At 38.9% G+C, this 20804-nt stretch overlaps 1 protein-coding gene across 1 annotated transcript in view; it reads right to left on the minus strand.

Moving 5' to 3' along the window:
• LOC135473488 (cytokine-like nuclear factor N-PAC) overlaps positions 1-19203 on the minus strand; it is a 47868-nt gene extending 28665 nt beyond the window's left edge. Inside the window, exons 1-9 of the mRNA XM_064753338.1 lie at positions 19135-19203; positions 19003-19039; positions 16559-16641; positions 15840-15975; positions 11934-12062; positions 9403-9543; positions 4932-5000; positions 4244-4327; positions 2696-2980 (exon numbers count right to left, since the gene is read on the minus strand). Of these exons, the coding sequence (XP_064609408.1) occupies positions 2696-2980; positions 4244-4327; positions 4932-5000; positions 9403-9543; positions 11934-12062; positions 15840-15975; positions 16559-16641; positions 19003-19039; positions 19135-19199 (1029 nt within the window). The 5' untranslated portion in view covers positions 19200-19203. The remainder of the gene's footprint in view (positions 1-2695; positions 2981-4243; positions 4328-4931; positions 5001-9402; positions 9544-11933; positions 12063-15839; positions 15976-16558; positions 16642-19002; positions 19040-19134) is intronic.
• Between the last annotated feature and the right edge of the window lie 1601 nt (positions 19204-20804).

The raw sequence follows: 20804 nt of genomic DNA on the forward strand, positions 1-20804 counted from the left end.
TCACAATTCTATTGTACATGTGCACTAAAATATTTATACTGAGGAAAACCAATGCTTGTTTCAGGGAAGCATATATGTAGAATCATTTAATACAGCCAACACTAACTGGTGGTGAGAAACTTTAAATGCAGGAACAATGAGATTTTTTTTTCTTTCACCATAGAGTGATCACGAACATCTGTTAGCTGGCTGTACTAGCACATTTATATGTCACATCAACACCTATCCTCACTCAACATCAGGCAGTTATATGCCTTATTGCAGGGCAATACAAATGACCAGTAAAACAGCTGAGGCCCGTTTCACAAAGTTGACGCAGCACTACGTCAGGCACATTTACCATGGTGACATATCTCTTCTCTCTATTTTGCCATGGGAAATATACCAGGCGTAATTTTTGACTGCTTCGTAAAACAGGCCCCAGTTCACTCTCTGGCTTTCATTCCATACAATATTTTCACATGTACTTGTTATAAATTTAATTACCAAAATGTTGATAGCACAGAATTCAGCATCTGACACCCAGCAAATCATTTCAGGGAACTCATTATCACAGTCCAGATTTCACAAGATAAGTCCATAATCCCTGCTATTGTTGTTCATTATACCAAAACGTACATGCATTCATCAAATTCTACAGTAAAATACTAAATATAGTTTACAGCTGATACCTGATATCTTGGAAACGAAAAAAAAAAAGAAAAGAAATAAAAGTGTGAAATGATGAATAGGTCAAGAAACATAAACTACCTTAAATGACCCTACACTTCATCCATGACTAACTTGCCCATATTTCTTGATAGCGAGAGTTTTATTGATTTTAGAAAAGTGTTTTAATAATGCACTTTAGTGGGCAAAATTTTACGTCATTTAGGGTATGTACAATTGAAATGTATATATACATGAATTCATGTTCCATGACAATACTGCTTCTTGTTTGCCAAAGATTGGCAGAGACAAGCTGCTCTCAGAATAATGTGCTATGCTGTAATATCACTGGAAATCTAAAAAGGGCATGAATGTCTAAATTCTACTACATTTGAAAACATTAAAACTGATTTCAACACAAAGACAGTAGGTTTCATATGTATTGCAAATTAAAATATAGTTATTCATTAAAACATTGAGGACATGTACAAGGGCCATGATGCTTTGTTTTTCTTAATTCTTTATAATTTACTTCTTTATGATTTAATATCTGGTGTTGAGCCCTAATCATTAACTGATCTTCTACCAGAGGAGGTGGAAAAGTTCTTGGCCTGTGCTACTTACGGAATAAATAGAAAAGTGAATTAACCTTCATTTTTTAATATATTGGGTAATCTCCCTCTAATCTGACATGTTTCTCATATTCCCTTAATACTGATACTGTTTCTCAATTAGTTACCTACATAGTGAGCGGATAGGAGGACTTGGAAGTTTTCAACCTCTCTTTGTAATTAGTAAATGCTATAATTAAGAACAATAAAACATCATAAGAAAAAAGGTCCTAGTTCATCTATTCAAGTCTTCCCTCAATGGATTCATTCCCCAGGCCCCACATTGCACCACCCCTTTTTGTGACACTGTTACTTATCATCCCACTCCCTCCAAAAGCATTCGTGACACCAAGGCGTAACCAGTGTGTCTGGCATCCAGTTGACCTATTTACAACAGTACTGTCTATGTATGATAGGTCAACTGTGTGTTCTAGTGCAACTGTTCAAAATCTATATAATGTACGTTATATATGGTATTTTACAATATAACTACATGTGTTTTCAAGTCACAAAAGCTACAGGAACACACAGTTGTATTTTATTTTTTGGAAGATTTATGGAGTAGAAAAGCCTTGGAAAGTATATAGATACATGTATGATAATGCTAATGATCCGGCAATGTAAAGCTTACCAAATCTTTCTCTTTTTTTTGCATAAATATCAAAAGAAGAAGATATGATTGAAAATATTATAGGAAAAGACAACCAAGGAATTTCTTGAAAATGAAGGTTGCAACACATCTGTTCATATCTTATTTTCAACCAATCACACTGCCTCAACTCTTAAACTTCCAGCCAATAGTTCAAGCTGGCCATTCCCCGTTTTCAGTCGGTTGGCCCATTCCGTATGATTTACCTGGAGCATTTGGGTATACACTGTACCTGCCCACAGGTAACAACCCATTCACACACAATACCTGCTACATAACTGCAACTTTGCAAGACCTGGTATATGATCCTCTTGATCTTGCATTTGGTATTTGTTTTGGGATTGTTAACTTCATCTTCACTTTAAGGTAATGTCCATGAATTGTCTCAGAAAGCCATATACCAAACTTCAGTTCAGAATAACCAAAGTCCAAAGCAGGACAAACGCAGTTATAATTTTGCTGAAAGAGGCCGAAACATGAACATGACCCGTAACTTGCAAAGTTAAAGCTCACCACCAAATTGGCTCAAATTGATTTTTGAAATAAAGTGCAAAAAGCTGTGAAAATCCAAAAACATGATAAAGTGGCCATAATTTGATGGGAAATGGACAAAAGATCTCAAAATTGAACTTGATCTGTAACCATGTACAGAGTTTCATTTCAATATGATGAACTGTTTTGAAAAAAACAGTCTGGAAAATTTTTTCTGATGGACTGACTAACAGACAAAATGTGAACTTACAATCCCCTCTGGTAGCAGTAGGGGATAAAAAATAGAATAGCTTACCTTGACTGGTGACCTGTTCCAGACCATGACCTCGTGCCCTGACAGCAGTAGATTCATCACCATCCCCTGACCCATGATGCCTAGCCCCAGGAAGCCTATCCTTAGCCGCGTGGGTACCATAGGTTTCCCTGGAGATGTAGACTGTAAGATGTCCTGCTCACACTGTGTACCTGAGGTGGACAATTCTGACGCGGCAGCTGCTGTGGCCGGCGAGATCTTGAGAGGGGAGCTCTTTGGTGAGGCAGCGACGTCCGGGTTAAAATTGGACAGTATGGGCGACACGTTCTGAAACAGTGAAAATAGCGGGCTTCAAGATGTTGTTCCCGTTCTGGAAAAATCACATAACATAGAAATCAACAATAACAGGTGTAGGTTGTGTCGTGTTTCCTCCCAGCATAATTCTGGCCGCCATTGCCTAAGTTAAATATTCTTGAGTACAGCATAAAACACTAATCAAATAAATAAATAAATAAATAGGTTGCATTACTGTCGTAAACAAATTGAAATCTGCAATAGCAGCAATATCCAGCATAAAGTCGATGTAGCCATTCATTCAAACCCTTTAAGGTCAAACCAAAAGACAGAAAGCTAGTCCAAGTTAAAAGATATGTCCATAATTTGACCAGTAGACCAAGAGTGAATTCTAGAGCTGCTTGCCATAACAATAAATGTACTGAAATTTATCTGCATTTCCACTCACATCTACTCTACATGGAATATTTTTGAACTTTATTTGTAAGTTTAAATTTTTAACTTATAGGAAATCCCAAAATGGATCAATGTACATTTTCATAATTCAAATGTTGGAAGCATAAATCACTTCGAAAATTAACAGGATTTGTAAAAGATTAAATAATTTCAACACTGGCATTATCATCTAAACCCCCTGAAGCCCTAGCACATCAGAGTGATAGCAGGAATTCATATTGTACATCATTAGTGGAGTGATAACAGTATGGATTTGAAGGTCTTCACACATAATTTATACACGTCAATCTGAAGGAATGAAACTGTCCCCACTCAAGACTTTCTTATTTGAGATACACATTCTGCTTGAAGTCAGAGCAATGACCTGTCTGGCAATGAGAGACCCAACTTACTGGTTTTCCATGCTTGTAAAATCTAAGCTGTTAGCATTTCCATCCTGGCGAAGGAGCAATGACTTACTGATAAACATATTAATTTATTTATTTCATTCACGTTTAACACTATACTCAAGAATTTTCCAACTGTAAGACAGCCTTCAGGTTTATGGGCAAAAGAAATCAAAGTGGCCAGACTAAAGCCCTGACCCCTTTAGGTATACACGAAGCATTAATTTATGGAAGGCCACCCTAATTACATGTATAACAAATATGACTTGTACAAGTGAGTTCACATATGGAGCTTCTTAACTGGACCTGGGACTTGTGGTACCCCATCTTACTGTGTGTTCTATATTCCTGGCCTTGGGTTTGGGGGAGTCCTTGGCTACTGTTGCCTCGGGGGGTGAGGCCTTTGAAGGTGACACTCTGGAAGGGGAGGCGGGCATCTTCACCGTTATTTGGCTTTCTTCGTCTGCTGTGACCGTGAAGGAGGAGATAACACTCTTTTTATGGCAGCTTTTTTTTTCTCTGCCTGTTCATCTGTGTTCTGAAAACAAAATGAAAAATCTTGCAATGTAAAAATCAACACCAAAAGCAAAATTTCAACCACGTGAAGCTTGTCAGTATGTCCACTGTGCCACAGAAAATTTAGATACAGGGTGGGATATGAAACAAAGGAAATTAGGGAGACAAGGTTGCACATTAAAAAAAAAAAAAAAAGCTCACCCCATAAAACACTTAATTAAAACTGGGAATTACACCAAAGAGCAAAAAGAAAAAGAAAGGAAATGGTACGTTCCAACACCACAAACCTTTAACTTCAATTGCCTGACATCCTCTTCATAGTTACTGATTGATTGAGATAGTGCAAAAGACTGGTGCCAGACAGAGGTTAATAAATATATAAGGTTATAAAGGAATGGAATGGGAACCATAACATGTGCTGCTTTTGTGCACAAATGCCGTGTACAAATACTCATTCTTTTCTATAAAAGCGAGAGCCGAGTTTTCCTGGGAAGGGTCGTATATGTAGAAAATTTTAACACATCTGTTCCATGTTAATACCATGTTAAAATATCAGCATCCAAAATTCAACTCACGAGCAGTTGGCGATGACATGTGCTTTGTATCAATTGACTTTGAGCATTTACCTGCTTTGGAGATAACAAAGTCTTCTTAACTGGGATTTCTTTGGGCTTGGATTTGGGGAGAAGAGCAGCCTGAAAATACATCACAGCAACGTATTACAGGGCAGACTAGGGTATGAAGAAGCACTACTAGCCATCGATTCAGGCTCCATGCTGTGGGAGAGAGGAGGCAGGGCATGCACCAATGAACTAGGGTAACTAAGATAGGTTTGTACGACTTATACCTCTTTTGCTACAAGTTGATGGGAGGGAGCATGAAGATTCAGTGAAGGTCCACATGTCCGTTCACTGATTGTGTTCACAAATGATTCTGTGTATTCAGTGTAGTCGAACAGGTGAGTTCGTTTATTCAGTATTGGCTAACAGTTGATTTTGTTTATTCAGTATAGGTTCACAGATAATTCTGTTTATTCAGTGTTTGTTTACAGATCACTTGATAAAGTCTGTTTATGTACACAGGTCATTTCACTCATTCGGTGTAGGCTCACACATGATCTTGCTTTTTTAAGGATTGACCATAATATTTTTTAGGTTTATTGGGGGATAAACAAAACATCTGCCGTGCAAATTGTACGGATCTGCATAATGGTTCATTCATTGTCTGCCTGGCATCATTGAAAACTGATGACCGCTTCTCCCGTGTGTTACCGGCTTTATTTCTTATTTGTATAATTTCTTACATACCTTTGTCTTTGGGAGTTAGTGTTAAACGTTGTTTTGGAAATGGATCTTGCGATTATCGACTTGGAACGCCTTTTACGGACTATGAATGGTATATGAAATGACGGACTTGACGCTTATATATACAAAAGCCTGCACAGCAGTTTCTTCGATATACCCCAATAAACCTAAAAATAGTACAGCCAATACTTGTAATTTAATTTAAGGCATAAAAAAATGTCATCTTATGTTTTACTTCATTCCTAACTGTGAGAAATGTTAGTCGACTGTGTTGAGGCACGAAACACCACAGGCTCTTAAATACACATTTTATGAATGAGATTTTTCGGGCCAGTGAAATTGTTGATCAAAGTTTTACCGTTACTAAGCAACATCATTGGCGAACAAAACCACGAGGAAAAAGAACTGCGAATAACTTAACATTTAGACAGTGAAATCTAAGAGAAGTTTAGGCACAGAAGATGTAGAAGGAGTTGAATTTATTTTGTGAGATGAATTTCCTAGGTGACAAGACGTTTGCCCTGTGAAAAAAAGGACTGTTGTTGTTGTTGCATGCTGGGGCTATACAGTAGTGTGTACACAGGTGACTTTGCAATGCCGCTTGTGAAATATGGAAAATATCTCACTATCTAAATCTTACTGAATATCTAAGGACTTTAAACATCAGTTGGAAAGTGATTTTCGTCAAACTGGCTTGTTTTGGCAATGTCATTCGCACTCAGCTCTGCACAGCATGCGCCCCACTGACTCATGAGGACTGTCCGTGTCAGTGTTCTATTTGTCATTTTACGTGACGTGCCTTCCGTCTTTTTCAGTTTTCTTAGAAAAGGTAGTCCCGCATGGGAGTGGCTTCATTTTTTTCTGTTTATTGGAGTATAAACCCAAAAATCGGATTAAGCCTTACAGGGGTAAAGTCAGGAAAATTAAACTATTCAGGTTTATAAGGCTGACACATTGCTTTGTTGATTCACATTATTTTGTTGATTCAGAGTCGGTTCAATGCTCATTCTGTTGACTTATAGTAGGTTCACATGTCATTTTGATTCAGTGTTAAGCTGAACATCATTTTGTTCAATGGATGGCAAGCCACAGCTTCGCTCAACACATGAAAACGAAATTCAAGACATCCACACTTAATAGATGAAGTTATCTGAAGGACCGTACTGAACTGTACCATGAACATTTTTCGGTCACACTTTCTTAGAATTTTACACCAGGGCTGAAACGCATTTTAAAACCAGTGTCCTCGGTATACATATGTCAGGGATGAGACAGACACTAGGACGAAAAAAAGGATATACAGCACAACAATAATTTTGTCATTTTTAACATTTCTGAATTAAATTCTGATGCATTTTTCTTTATAAATAGAGGAATTCCTCCAAAAAGAGGACAAATCTCATGCCTGATATGTAACAATGTCAAGAGCAACAAGTAATTCCTTATGTGCTAGCTAAGGATTGTTCCAACAGAAGAATTCCTTATGTGCTAAGGATTGTTCCAACAGAAGAATTCCTTATGTGCTAACTAAAGATTGTTCCAACAGAAGAATTCAACCATACGGTGATCTGACTGGAGGAGATGTGTGTTCAAACAATGTGTCAAATCTGCCGAGTTGGCAATGTCCCCCACCTTAGACATCAGATCTGTTGCTTTTTGTAGAAAGTTTGAAATTATTTTCGCTATTAGTATATAGCAATTCCCTCACTGAATATTATGTGTGACTGTTCAGAGAAGTTAATTTGAGCACAGTGCCATGAAGATCAAACACACATGCACACAACTTTTTTCGTTCAGGTTATAAATATGCGCCACGTGTGCTGAATTTACAATTTATTCCCCTCCTTGGATGCTGTGTATTTTGAAAATGAAGAGGGTAAAATTGGGCCTGCACAAAGAGGTTACCAAGACATGGGCACAAATAATAAATATTAGTTGAATCTGTTGAATTTACAGTTTTCAACTCCTTGGATGTTGTGTCCCAATGTTTGACAAGGGATGGAGCACAGGACTATGGTTAAATGTACAGAAAGTTTGAAACTGATTTGCCCTGTGGATTGAAAGTAAAACTAGATTTTAATACAGAAGTTCCCAAACACACCAAGCTGAAAAATCTTACATACACTGTATCTATGTTGGTGTTATGATAAAAAATAAGAACCAAACCTTAAAACATGATAAAAGCCTGTTTACAAGTGTTATGCAAACCTCCCCCCAAAAAACAAGCAAAGAAACACATAAAATAAACATATAACCATGGAGTTTCGGGACACATGCAAGTATGACAGGTGATTAAGCATTAATGCAACAGAAAAAATGTATGAACAAGCCACTGTTAGACAATCTATGCTTATCTATGGAGAAAAGAGTGTTACTGAATATATAATCTATTTGTTCTCCATTTATTGACAAGAACACTGACTAATGAACACAAGTGACATTTAAAACCTTTAGTAGAATTCAAACACTGTTCTAACTCAGGATATTAAAAGATTTACTTAGAACTGCCCATGCAGAAAGTTAAAAAGATTAAATCAGTAAAGTACCATACCACAAAGGTCAATGTACACATGCATGAACACATGAACACATACCCACCTCGTATTCACCTTAACACAACTACATCTCTACAACAAGGCAGTGGGGCTGTGAGGAGATGGACTAGGAGAATTCTTACCTTTGGAGTGATCTTGGAGGAGGCCAGGGAGCCTGATGATAATGAGAAGGAGAGTTCTCACCTTTGGGGTGAACTATCTGACCCTCGTAGAGGCAAAGGTGGCCTGATCATGAGGAGAGGGACAGCAGGATTTCTCACCTTTGGGGTGACCTTTTTTGACCCTGGTGGAGGTGGAGAGGACTGACCATGAGGAGAGGGACTGGGAAAGTTCTCATGTTTGGGGTGATCTTTCTGACCCTGGTGGAGGTTCGACAGTCTGGTGATGAGAGACAGTGGGGGATTTTTCACCTTTGGGGTGACCTTTCTGACCCTCGTGGAGGTTGGGCAGTCTGGTGATGAGAGACTGGGGGATTTTTCACCTTTGGGGTGACCTTTCTGACCCTGGTGGAAGCGGGACAGCCTGATGAGGAAGAGAGGGACTGGGGGAGTTCTCACCTTAGAGGTGACCTTTCTGACTCTGGTGGAGGTGGGACAGCTTGATGACAAGGGGAGGAAATAGGAAAGTTCTCACCTTTTAGGTTACCTATCTGACCCTCATGGCGGCAGGGTGGCCTAATCATGAGGAGAAAAAGTGAAGTTCTCACCTTTGGGGTGACCTTTCCCCCCCCTGGTGTAGGTGGGGTGGCCCGATCATGAGGGGAGGAAACACGAAAGTTTTCATTTTTGAGGTTACCTATCTAACCCTCGCAGAAGAAAGGTAGTCTGCTGATGAAGAGAGGGAATAGGAGAGTTCTCATCTTTGGGAGAACTTTCTTACTCTGTTGGAGGCAGGGCAGCCTGATGATAAGGAGAGGAAGTAGTTCTCACCTTTGGAGTGACGTTTCTAACCCTGGTGGAGGTGCTGCAGCCTGACGTTGAGGAGAGGGATAGAAGAAGTGTTCACCTTTGGGGGTGACGTTTCTGACCCCAGTGGAGTCAGGGCAGCCTAATGATGAGGAGAGGGACAGGAGGCATTTTCAACCTGGGGTGACTTATCTGACTCAAGTGGAGGCGGGGCAGTCTGACGATGAGGAGAGGGACAGGGGAAGTTCTCACCTCTGAAGGTGACCTTTCTGATCCCAGTGGAAGTGGGGCAGCCTATTTATTATTGAGGAGAGGGACCAGGGGAGTTCTCACCTTTGGGGTAACCTTTCTGACCCTGGTGGAAGCAGGGCGGCCTGAAGATGATGTGGTTGATGAAGAAGACTCACTAACATCTGTTCCATTCTGTACAGCCAGTAAGGCTTTCTTGGTCTTAGGGAAGCTGGGCTTGGAATTCTACACCACACAGAAAAACAACACAAAATAATAATACTGGTACATAGCAAATAGACCATGCAAATCAGCCAAATAACTATGTAAGCTGTAACAGCTAAGTCAATTTTCTGACTACTCCTGATATTGATTTCTCAACTTTTTGTACTTAAACAAATATCATTACTATTAAATGGCTTATACAGAACTGCCACACAATGAAACTCCTAAAGATGTTCAGGACAGTTTTGGGCTACGAAACAAATGGCAGGCAATTTTGTTGCGCTCTTACTGACTGGTTTTATCGACAATTCTGGCTAGCCTCAAAGCCGTCACATTTTATAAAAGTGATACTTGTATTACTTGTAGTACATGTAGATTCATGGTTTAAGCCAGTTTTATTTATACCAAAACTGACACAAATAAACTACCAGTATCGTTTTTCTCACGAACAATCATTTGCACCACTGAAACTACTGAAAGCATGATAAGGAAAAATGACTTCAATTCTGAAATGTTAACATTCCCAGAACGTTAACTAAAGACAGGTATTCCAACATTTCAAATAGTGTCTGTACGTCTCTAGAATTAGACTAGTGAAGAGAAATCTATGAAATGTTGCATGGGGTTAGATTTACTTAATTGATTGGTGTTTTATGCCGTACTTAAGAATATTTCATTTATATGACGGCTGTGGCCATCCACGGGGTTAGACCCAATGTTTTAAAAGGTCAGGGTGTTTATTATTATTATTATTCAAAGAACAAGTGGAACTAATTAATTTGTTAATGAGCTATGTTAGAACATACATATAAATGAACAACATCAACTATACATTATGTACATAATGTAAATCTATCAAATAACAGTATATGGCCTAGTCTTAACACACACATGTAGCATACATAGCTGTATACGTCTGGTTAATACAAACTGGAGCAGGTAGAATACAGTTGAACTTTCAGAAAGTGTCATCAATCCATTTTTGGTGTAACTTACTTTCACAGCCATTGTCTACACTGCATGGTGACAAGGATTTATGAGGTAAGTTACATACAAAATGCATTTACAAAGCTTTATGAAAATAGTTGCTGGATGAGAAGACAGCTATAGAATGTAGAGGAAAAGCTCACAACCAGCCCAGCCGTGGAGAGTGAAGGCAGCAAATAAAAGAGTTAGCGCGACTGGCTTCAGCATTTTCATATTTCAATTTATCCAAGAAAACCTTACATGCAAGTCTTGGCTCAAATGAACAAATTCTGCTGAAGCTGGGCTTTAAAGACCACAATAATTATCCATTGCTGGGCAAGCCACAACAGATCTTTGTTTCCAGAAATATTCAAACTAAATAGTTCAGTTATGATGCAGATGGAATTATGGGTTAACGTCCATCTGCTGTCAGAGACATCCATCATGGGTTTTGATGGTGCTGTCAGGGATGAATCATTTCTGTCAATATCTACAAGATTGAAACTAAAACTACTTGGCCATTCTCAAAATGATCCTTTTCCACATGTTGTCCAGGATCACATGCTTTTCCTATCACAGATGCAATGTGCACGTATGCCCTATTGCACAAGCAATACGTTGTGCCCAGTCGCTGTATCAGATGCAATGTGTGATGTGTGATGTATTCGATTGACTGTCGATTTAATTTGTTATGCCTTCATGTACTGTCATTTTATGATGCTGTTCAAGAACAGTTTCTCATTTCAGATAAGCCTTGGATGTTATAACTAGACTAGTAGCTGGCCAATACCATACCCTTTTCTCTTGTCAGCCAACCTTTGACTGTTACAACAAGACTAGCAGCTGCAGTTTGGTGCTCCTGGCCAACATGAGACCCTTTTCTCTTTTCAGCCAACCTTTGAGTGTTACAACTAGACTAGCAGCTGCAGTTTGATGCTCCTGGCCAACATGATACCCTTTTCTCTTTTCAGCCAACCTCTGACTGTTACAACTAGACTAGCAGCTGCAGTTTGGTGCTCCTGGCCAACATGAGACCCTTTTCTAATTTCAGCCAACCTTTGAGTGTTACTACTAGACTGGCAGCTGTAGTTTGGCGCACTGGCCAACACCAGACCCTTTTCTAATTTCAGCCAACCTTTGAGTGTTACAACTAGACTAGCAGCTGCAGTTCGGCGCTCTGGCCAACACGAGACCCTTTTCTCATTTCAGCCAACCTTTGAGTGTTACTACTAGACTGGCAGCTGTAGTTTGGTGCTCCTAGCCAGCACGATACCCTTTTTTATTTTTCAGCCAATCTTTGACATTATGACTAGACTATCACGTGTGCATGTGGTCCTGTCCAAAACCATACCCTTTTCTCATTTCAGCCAAGCTTTAAATGTTATGACTAGACTAGTAGTATTACAGCCATAGGTCGGCTTGAAAGCCTGACGCCGGATACCAACCTTTTTACGAACGCCTGTGAGAGGCTCACGTGAATAGTCCCTATGAGGGGAGTTACCCGAAGGACGATTAGGGAAAATCTGAGCGAGTTCCTCGTCAATAGACGGCAAGTCCATTGCCTGGGCCTGAACCTGAAAAAGGCAGTAACGTGGGATTTACTGGTGTTTTGTTGGTGGATGACCATACACCTGCTGACAAGGAGACTCAAAGGTTACAGAGAGCTACTAGAAACCCACTTTGTTTTAGCCAGAATGCAAAAACAGACCCATGGGGTTTACGAGATATGAGATTGACCGGCCACACCACAGGTTAACAATAGGTACTGAGAGTCTGATTAAGAAATGCTAGGACTTAAGGATAGAGAGATGTGACTGAATGAGCTTTATCATAGCACAGATAGATGTTGGATGGTGTTATGAAATTAAATGTAGACTGATTTAGTGAGTACCTCAGTGATATGGGTTAGACGTTAAAAGAATCTACCTGTATCTACTGAAATCTACCACAAGAACTGTGCATGTGAAACTCATAACACATTTGAAAAAAAACCCCATTAAAATATGGAAATCCTAACCACAACCACAGTCTGCATTTCTGTCTACTCCACATGCATTATGGTTACCACAGGAAGCTTGTACAACCACAGACACAGAACCACCAACATGACTGATGATATCAACTGCTGAATAACTGAAAGCCTGCTTGAACTCTGAGTACTAGTACTCCATTACCATTGGCCCATTCCATGGCTGCTATATGATGTGTGGGGTAAAAGCCAAAATGCACTACATCCACTTGGATGATAGATCATAGCAAAGTCTCAAAGTAGATATGTGGTGGAATGGAATGTGGTGAAAGTACAGTTGTTTTAAGCTCAAAATAGACAAGATAATTGCCAAATCAGGCTACAAAACCTTAGCTCCCAAGTAAACCTTACGATATCGACAATAGGTTTAGTGTGTGTACATACGTGTTTGCAAGGGTAATTTGTTTTCTGAAATTATTTGACATGTCAGTTACAGAAATTGGATGCTTACGTCAACAAGTATTTAAATGTTAGTCCAATGTTAGTTGGTTTGGAATTTTAAAAAACAAAACTGTTAGACTGAACAAAAAAAACCAGCAAAAATATGTTAGAAAAACACAAAAGTCTGGTGTATTGATAGAACACCGAAAGCAAACTTGGCTGAAAAAAAACAAACCTTTCTTAGTATTGTCCCAGAGACAAACTAGGTGTTAGACAAATGTATACACTGAACCAAGCATTGCCACAAAAATGCAAGCGCAATAAATTTTGGCAAAAAAAAAAAAAAAAATAATAATAATTCTGTAAAATCACAAATAGTTACTGAATCATACTACAAGCCAGAGCATTAGCTTCTCACACAATCAAGAGTGACAATCTATGTGTAAAAGCTGCACAACAAATTCTGGACATGGGAGGACATTGGCTGAGGTGAGCCTGAAGGATTGTGAAAGGCACATGCAGCGAAAGGCAAGTGCTTGTGAATGGCCCAACTCATGCGATGACAAATGTAAATGCCTAATGCCAAAACAACTGACTGACTGGTAGTAGGTATACAGTTCACACTAATATGGCTTCACTATTTACATGTACAAAGATCATCAGCCAGCAAGATGCATTGCTCAGCCCCAATTGTGAAATTAGCATTAAAAACTATGGTTTCACATGCTGACACATTTTGTTTGGTTTTTAAAAACAAAATATTCTGTCATTTGCCCTAATTCACTTCTTCGCTTTAGCTTTGTTACCATTCAGAAATGTCACCTCTTACATCAAAAAAGAAAAAAAAACAAAAAAAGTGTCCACACTATCTGTAGCTTAACCATAACATAATGGTATAACTCATTAACTGACATATATTCCTTTCCTACTCTGCTATTCTTCCATTCTTTAAGCTACAAATTAATGCTAAAACTTCTGTAAACCTACGAAAACCTATTTAATCCTGACCATTTTTAGCCATGGCAAGCAGATAATTCTGTCGCTCTGTCAGACAAATTTTTGTACCTCTCAACTTTTAACTCAGGCTATAAACTTCAGCCAGGCTGCCAGACATAGATTTTAGCAGGATGCTGCAGCTCTTCCAAATTAGCGCTTGCTATCCTTCTCAACTTTCTGCTTCATCTTTAAATATCATAATCTGAGCTGTAATCGTCACCTTAGTCCTCATCTTTACAGAGTTGATGGAATTCCTTTTTCATCAAACACCAATTATTTCTAGGTAGACATTTGCACTTTTTCGTTCATATCACACTGCTTTTGGTAATCATTTCAGGTCTGACAGCCGCCTGTGTATGGTCGTGGGTTTCGCCTAGACTCAACTCCCTCTCGAGAAAATGCTAGCCAAGATCATATACAATATAAGTGAAATATTCTTGGGTATGACGTAAACCTCCAATCAAATAAATAAATTCTTTAATAATTTTATATTATTTTATGCTGATATCCTAAATAATTGGCAGGACATTCAGGAGTAACATAACTGAAATTTAATAATGTATGAGCAGCTTGAATGACAGCCAGCCCTTTTAACATGCGTCAGCCGAATCTCAATTTTCACAACTAAGCAAGGTTTCAGTTTCCTCATCACTACAGTTTCTCTTTCTATTAGTAGTTTCCTGATATGAGCATCACTAAACATGTATTTTCACTTGTTAACAGCAGTTTCCTTATGCGAGTAACTGCACATGTGACAGATGCTACCACTCATCTAGTCATCATACTGCTTCTGAATGTGATCAAATTGTTCCGCTTCACTAAATGCAGCTAGAGCCACATGCAAATTATGACAGACCTGCTGAAATATTCAATAGTGTACACAGTTTATTGATGGATTCCTAATACAGAGTATAATCTGGTCATCAGTGTCAAATTAGACAAGACAGTCTTAACCTAAATTTAGGAGAGATTACTCTTGTGTATGCTTTGCCACCTTGCAGCTGAGCACCACGCGAAACAAAGTCAGTCATCCTGAGGGCAACATGGGGAATGGAGGTCGGTTTCACAAGGTGATTTCAGGATTAAAGATAATCATAGGTAGTGTTGCAAGGTATACACTATGAGGTCATGGCTGAGGAGATAATCCTACTGCCAAGTTTGGGCCATCTGACAGAGCTGAGTGGCAGGTATCACAATGTGTCCATATTTGTGTAGCGCAACATGCATGTAACTATCAGAACTACTAGAAGCTATGGTAGTTACATTAACATAACACAAATATACAGCTTTTGAATTTGGGGTTTTGTCTGGGTAAACATCTGAGCTAAAATTTTTAAATGCTAACAGAATTATTTGAGTCCAATTTTCGTCATCTGCCTTGGTGATAACATTTTTGATCTTAAAGCACACCTCTACTGTGTAGTCTGGATCACAAATATTCAAATATTCCTCCTTTTTTAGATCCTACATTAAGCATTGGTAAACTGACCAACTTGTAAGGTGAAGAAAAAATACAGTTTTGTAAATTTGAAAGACAGCCTTTCAGACAGGTCTGTAGAGATAACAGTGCATTGTAAATGTGCCTGTATTTTGAAGGGTATTTCTTTCTTTAGCTCAGTGATTTTCAGCACTTTCTACTTGGAGAGGTGGTGATATGTTTCCAAAAAGGGCTGCACATGGCTCTATAGCACTATGAACACTATGTCAAACTGAAAGTCGTTGCCCTACACGATGGCAGTTTCTGCATACAGAGATTTTCAGGCATGGTTTGGTACAGTATAGGTCCCTGTACACTAAAAACAATGCTAAGCATCTAGAGTGAAAGTGGATATGAAAAAATAAAACACATACAGATTCATCACAGATCTGGTTTCCCCAATTTCTACCTGGACACCACAACAGAGAGAACACAAACAAGCAAACATTAGTAGAAAAAACAACAAACCGTAGCTGGCATGGTCTTGATGATGTCTTCGATGGCTTCTATTGCCTCTTTAAACCCGCGTGGTATCCTAGAGGACAGTGTGAACTTGGTCTTGTTGTTGACATAACTCCACATGCTATCTTCTGGGATCCAGGCACTGAGATGAGATGACAAAGTAGATCAATCTTCCACACTATTTATTAAACTGCTGATCACAGTCTGACACAAGAATTTTACACCTACACCTGGGCAGTCAGAATTATGGCTGGAGGAAACTGGAGTGACTAGAGTAAACTGAAGTGACTAGAGTAAACTGGAGTAAACTTCTGACATTTAGCGGGTTACTGACAAACTTTCACAGGTACGACGCATAAATATGTACTCCAAATACATGGCAGACAAGTGGTTTTCAATGAAAGTGAATGTCGGAGCACAGATGCCTGCTTGTAATCACCAAGGCTCCACAAACTATGAGAGCAGGTCACAGATGAGCAACTTGAATCACTCATATCCAGATCTGAAGTAGCTGGCAACTGGATATCTAAAATATCGTATTTACATGTAACTGCAGTGTACACAATACATTCAAGATTGATTTGATTGATCCCTGTGTATCACCATACTCAAGAATATTTCACTTATACCAGTTGCTAAATACCTCAGTTGGAGGGTGTTTTAGTTTTAAGGCTACCAGAATATCTGCGTGCACTACAAATGTAAACTAAACTGGTGCTACTTACTAGTTTTCAGATCCATAGAAAAACACAAATTGATGAACTTTCTTGTTTGAAGGTTTCTTCACTTCGGGCTTTGGCTCAATAACCTGAATACAGAAAGATAAAAAAAAAAACAGAGTGAAGTGCGGATTTATTTCATTTATTGCATTCTCTCAAGCAACATTTCTAATTGACCTGCTTTTCCAGGGATTCAAAAACCATACCTTTCCCTGCATGACACATTGTCACATTCTACATTCAGAATCTACTCTTATGCCAAGAGCTTTCCCAGAACTACATAACTGACAATGTTGTGATGTACATACCAAGAAGGACTATTACACACAAAGAACCAGTCAAGCAGATATTGTGATGCCCCTATTAGCATGCAGTAGATCTAGTCAAGAGGCAATATTTTTACAATGATTAAGTCTTTCCAAGAAACATCCATAATCAGGGGTCGAAGTAACGCCTGTCTACCTGCCGATGGCAATTTTTCTCGTTGACAGGTCACAAAAAAGTTCACTTAGTAAGTTTACAATTGTGTTTAAGTCAATATCCATGCATGTCTAAGTATGTGAAATCCGTATATTTAATTCACGTTGCCACAATGGAAATGTTGTCTAGACTTTGCCATTTTCAGCCCAAGCCAGTCAACCCTGTTAGGAGGTCATTTAGTGGACGAGGACTTTCTCAAGGAACCTATCATATTTGCACTTCCAATTCCGTGACCAAGCGTACCTTCATCGTTATAGAACGCACTTCGCTTACCACAACAAGGGCAAAATCAGATCTGCAAGAAACCATTTTCGTTAGGAAAAATGCTTTCTCTAAAACTTTTTTGCACGAGTCCACAGCTATGACAGAACGAACAGCATCAACAAATGCTTGACAAAAGCACACATGCACATGACTCTAGAGTCTCTCACCATTACATTAGTCTGTTGGAGTTGCTGGCCACAGTTATATTAATGAAATTTTCTTGAATACAGCGCGAGACACCAGTCAAATAAATAAATAATAAAATGTGAAGTTAAAACTTATAGTCCAAGCCTCCTCCTATCCCCCAAAAGTGAACAACATTAAGACCACACACAAGTACAGACTGAACTCAAGCAAGTAAGTTTCATTCTGACGATCAAGTCGGCAGGTGTCGTGGTCTTGACAGAATATTGAATAAAAAAAGAAATGCTACTGAAACCAAATATTCTTGTAACATGGTAGACTGATAATGCTTAGTGCAGGTGGCCAAACTGAAATTATATTTGCAATATGCAAAACTGGCGATCCATAGCGGTAGCGCTAGCACAGAATGGACTTTCTGAAAATTAGACTGATGGGGACAGGTTTATACCTGGAGGCGACAGGCACAAAAAAAGTCTACCTGTCTCTGTCACAGACAGTTTAAAAAAAACATTTCCACCCCTGATTACACTACACACCTTATCCTCATGTTTCTAGTACAATCAAGCATTTACCATCCATGTCTACCGAACAGATGTCTTGACTTCAGAGTCTAGTATCAACTCCATTTTCAACAATTCTTTGCTGAGCAACAATTTCTGACACTTCTTCCCCATTCATGCTTCGATCCGCATTCATTTTCACTGCTTGTGGCCTACACAGCAATCTCTCAAGAAACACAAGCTCGTAATACTTCCATAATGTTTGTCACAGGTTTCTCCGCAAACTCTTGAGGCAATGTACGACGAAAGCAATTCGTGTGCATACATGAACAGTACTCAGTCAAAAGTGAAAGTCTGAAAGTGTAAATGGTGTTGTTGCTGTCATAAATTTTTGAAAACACTTATCAGACAAAATGACAACTGTGAATAAGAAGATAAACACTATAATTACTTGACAAAACATGAAAAAGGATGACAATGGGAGTGGTTTATAGTCAGCAGTTAAAAACTATTAATGACTAAATACTTCTGACTACAACTTCAACATTTTGTCAGGCTTATCATAATAGTTGTTGAAAGAAACAAGAAACAGTCTGTCTGAGTTTAGGCCTAGGCCTATATTATCAAGGAAAAATAATATTCAAATCATGATGTCAAAAAATGAAAAGTTCAAAACATGTGCATCTTTTCTGAGAAGAAAACATATGGCGTTACAATCAGCTGCTTAAAGTCATTGTAAATAGATAAGATCAAATATTACTAGATCATAACATGCCACATGGAAAACAATCTGCAAATGTAACGGCACAAGAAAATGATAGCCCTAAAAATCATTCGAACTCCTGTGCACGACAATCTAAGTAAAGCACAACTGAGACATCATCAACACACTTACACGTTACTTTACGGCAGTAATGTCATTTACTTTGTTATGACCATTCCACAGTTAAGAGGCATCAGAATAGTCGAATACTGGCTTAAAAATCAGGAGATCTGCACGTAAAGCCTACAGCCGGCGGCCAGACAATGCCTTCTTACAACTGACGCTACATGTGAACTTACCTTCCCTGGCCAAGCTGGGAAGCCTTTCATCTTCGCCCTGCAAACATAAGTGACATGGGTCATTTTTTTCACATTCCTCAGAAAATCGGAAGTCAGATAATACAGAAACGAATGGAAAGTCGAATTTCTTACCACACAAAATCTCCGATCCTGAATTTAGCAGCCATTTTGACCGATTCACATGGAAAGTGCTGCATTGTGGGTGGTGCTTGTCTCACAGAGGTTCTCGTGGGGGCGGGTGGTAAACACTTTCATCTGAAAATTCCAAACATATTAATCGTACCTTAAGAGGCTTCCAAGTAAAAACAGTAAAAGTTGTAAATCTAAATGCATAGAACTGAACACGGATAATCAATAATAGGTATGACACTTCCAGCCTGATATTCATTTAGTGTCTTACTCCGAGTAAACCTCAATCGAGGGACAGGGTAACTCGTACCTTGCCCAAAGATGGGCCACTTTCGGGGAGAAGTCATTGTGTGCATTGACGCTCTCCCAGTAAACTTTCACAGGTGTGAGATGTGCGTTTCGTAAAGAATGTTATTGTAGTGTGTAGAAAGTTCATATAGACTTAAATCTCATGAGCAGTACTTTCAAGCTGCTCATACCTGATCAAATACCGAAGTTAAAATAATACTTACATCCAGTTTTTTTTTTTTTGTTTATATATCAATGCCTTCGTAGGACAATTTTTGTTCTATTTTGTTCTAAACAGTGGTGGTCAGAATGACTTTGATACTCTCTACTCTCTGTTCACATAAACTGGTTACATGTCGATCATTTATGTTCAGAATCATACATGTACAGTAGGACCAACATATCTTCATCCAGGCCAGCTTGAGTCAATAAATGGCTTGAGACGTAAATCAATAATGTGTACTACCAATATAATGTGTGTTGCTAAGCGTTAAGGGATAGGTTCATTGGTATTGGACGGTCCGGTGTCAGTATGGAAACTGTAAATGGGTGGGACATCATGTATGGTGTGTTCAGCCAGGTATTTCATTTAGGCAGCATTGGTACAACATGAGACACATCCTCTGGCCGAAATATTAAATCCCAAGCGAACAGAACGTAATGTAATGGAACGCTCAGTTGGTTGACTTTTTGAGACAAGCAACAGATCTGGAAAACATCTGTTGAACAAATGTAGTATGTCCATTTGTCTGGGATGTGATTGTAACTAGCCATATCAACATACGTTGCAGCCCCAATAGGAAGACTGGATGTTGTCACCCATGTATGCGGATAGCTATGGCATATATAGGACTCTGGATATATTCACAGTTGTGTTATATTGGAGTTTAAGGTCACACTCAAGGACACATCATGCAAAATCATAGTGCAAAGGTCCTGGTTTTCTGCACAAGGAGTCACACATGTGACAACTGATTTACCCTTGAATCTGGCTATGGTAAGCTCTTACATGTGGACTAAATTTTGTTTTTATGCCATAATCAAGAATATTTCACTCACTCTAAATCTTCAACCTCCAAATCACTGTTGTAAGTGGAATTTATGCAGTTATTGTGAAAATGGCAGCAAAAAATGATTTGTTTGGGTCACTGAGATGCAAGCTTCATAAAATTGTGCAGGTTATTTCTCTACACCCCATAGTTCTTTTAGAATGTTTCAAAATATTGGTTGCAGTGGTGGTTGAAAAAGTTGAGAATTAGGGTATACGTCAGCAGCCAATATTATGGTTGAAGAAACCCACTACCATCTGCAGGTTGCTGACAAACCTTCCCGCGTACAACCGGAGAGGAAGCCAGCCTGAATTGGGCCTAAATCACAGCGACCAC

Source organism: Liolophura sinensis, chromosome 8, assembly GCF_032854445.1.
Source record: "Liolophura sinensis isolate JHLJ2023 chromosome 8, CUHK_Ljap_v2, whole genome shotgun sequence".
In the NCBI taxonomy this organism is placed as follows: domain Eukaryota; kingdom Metazoa; phylum Mollusca; class Polyplacophora; order Chitonida; family Chitonidae; genus Liolophura; species Liolophura sinensis.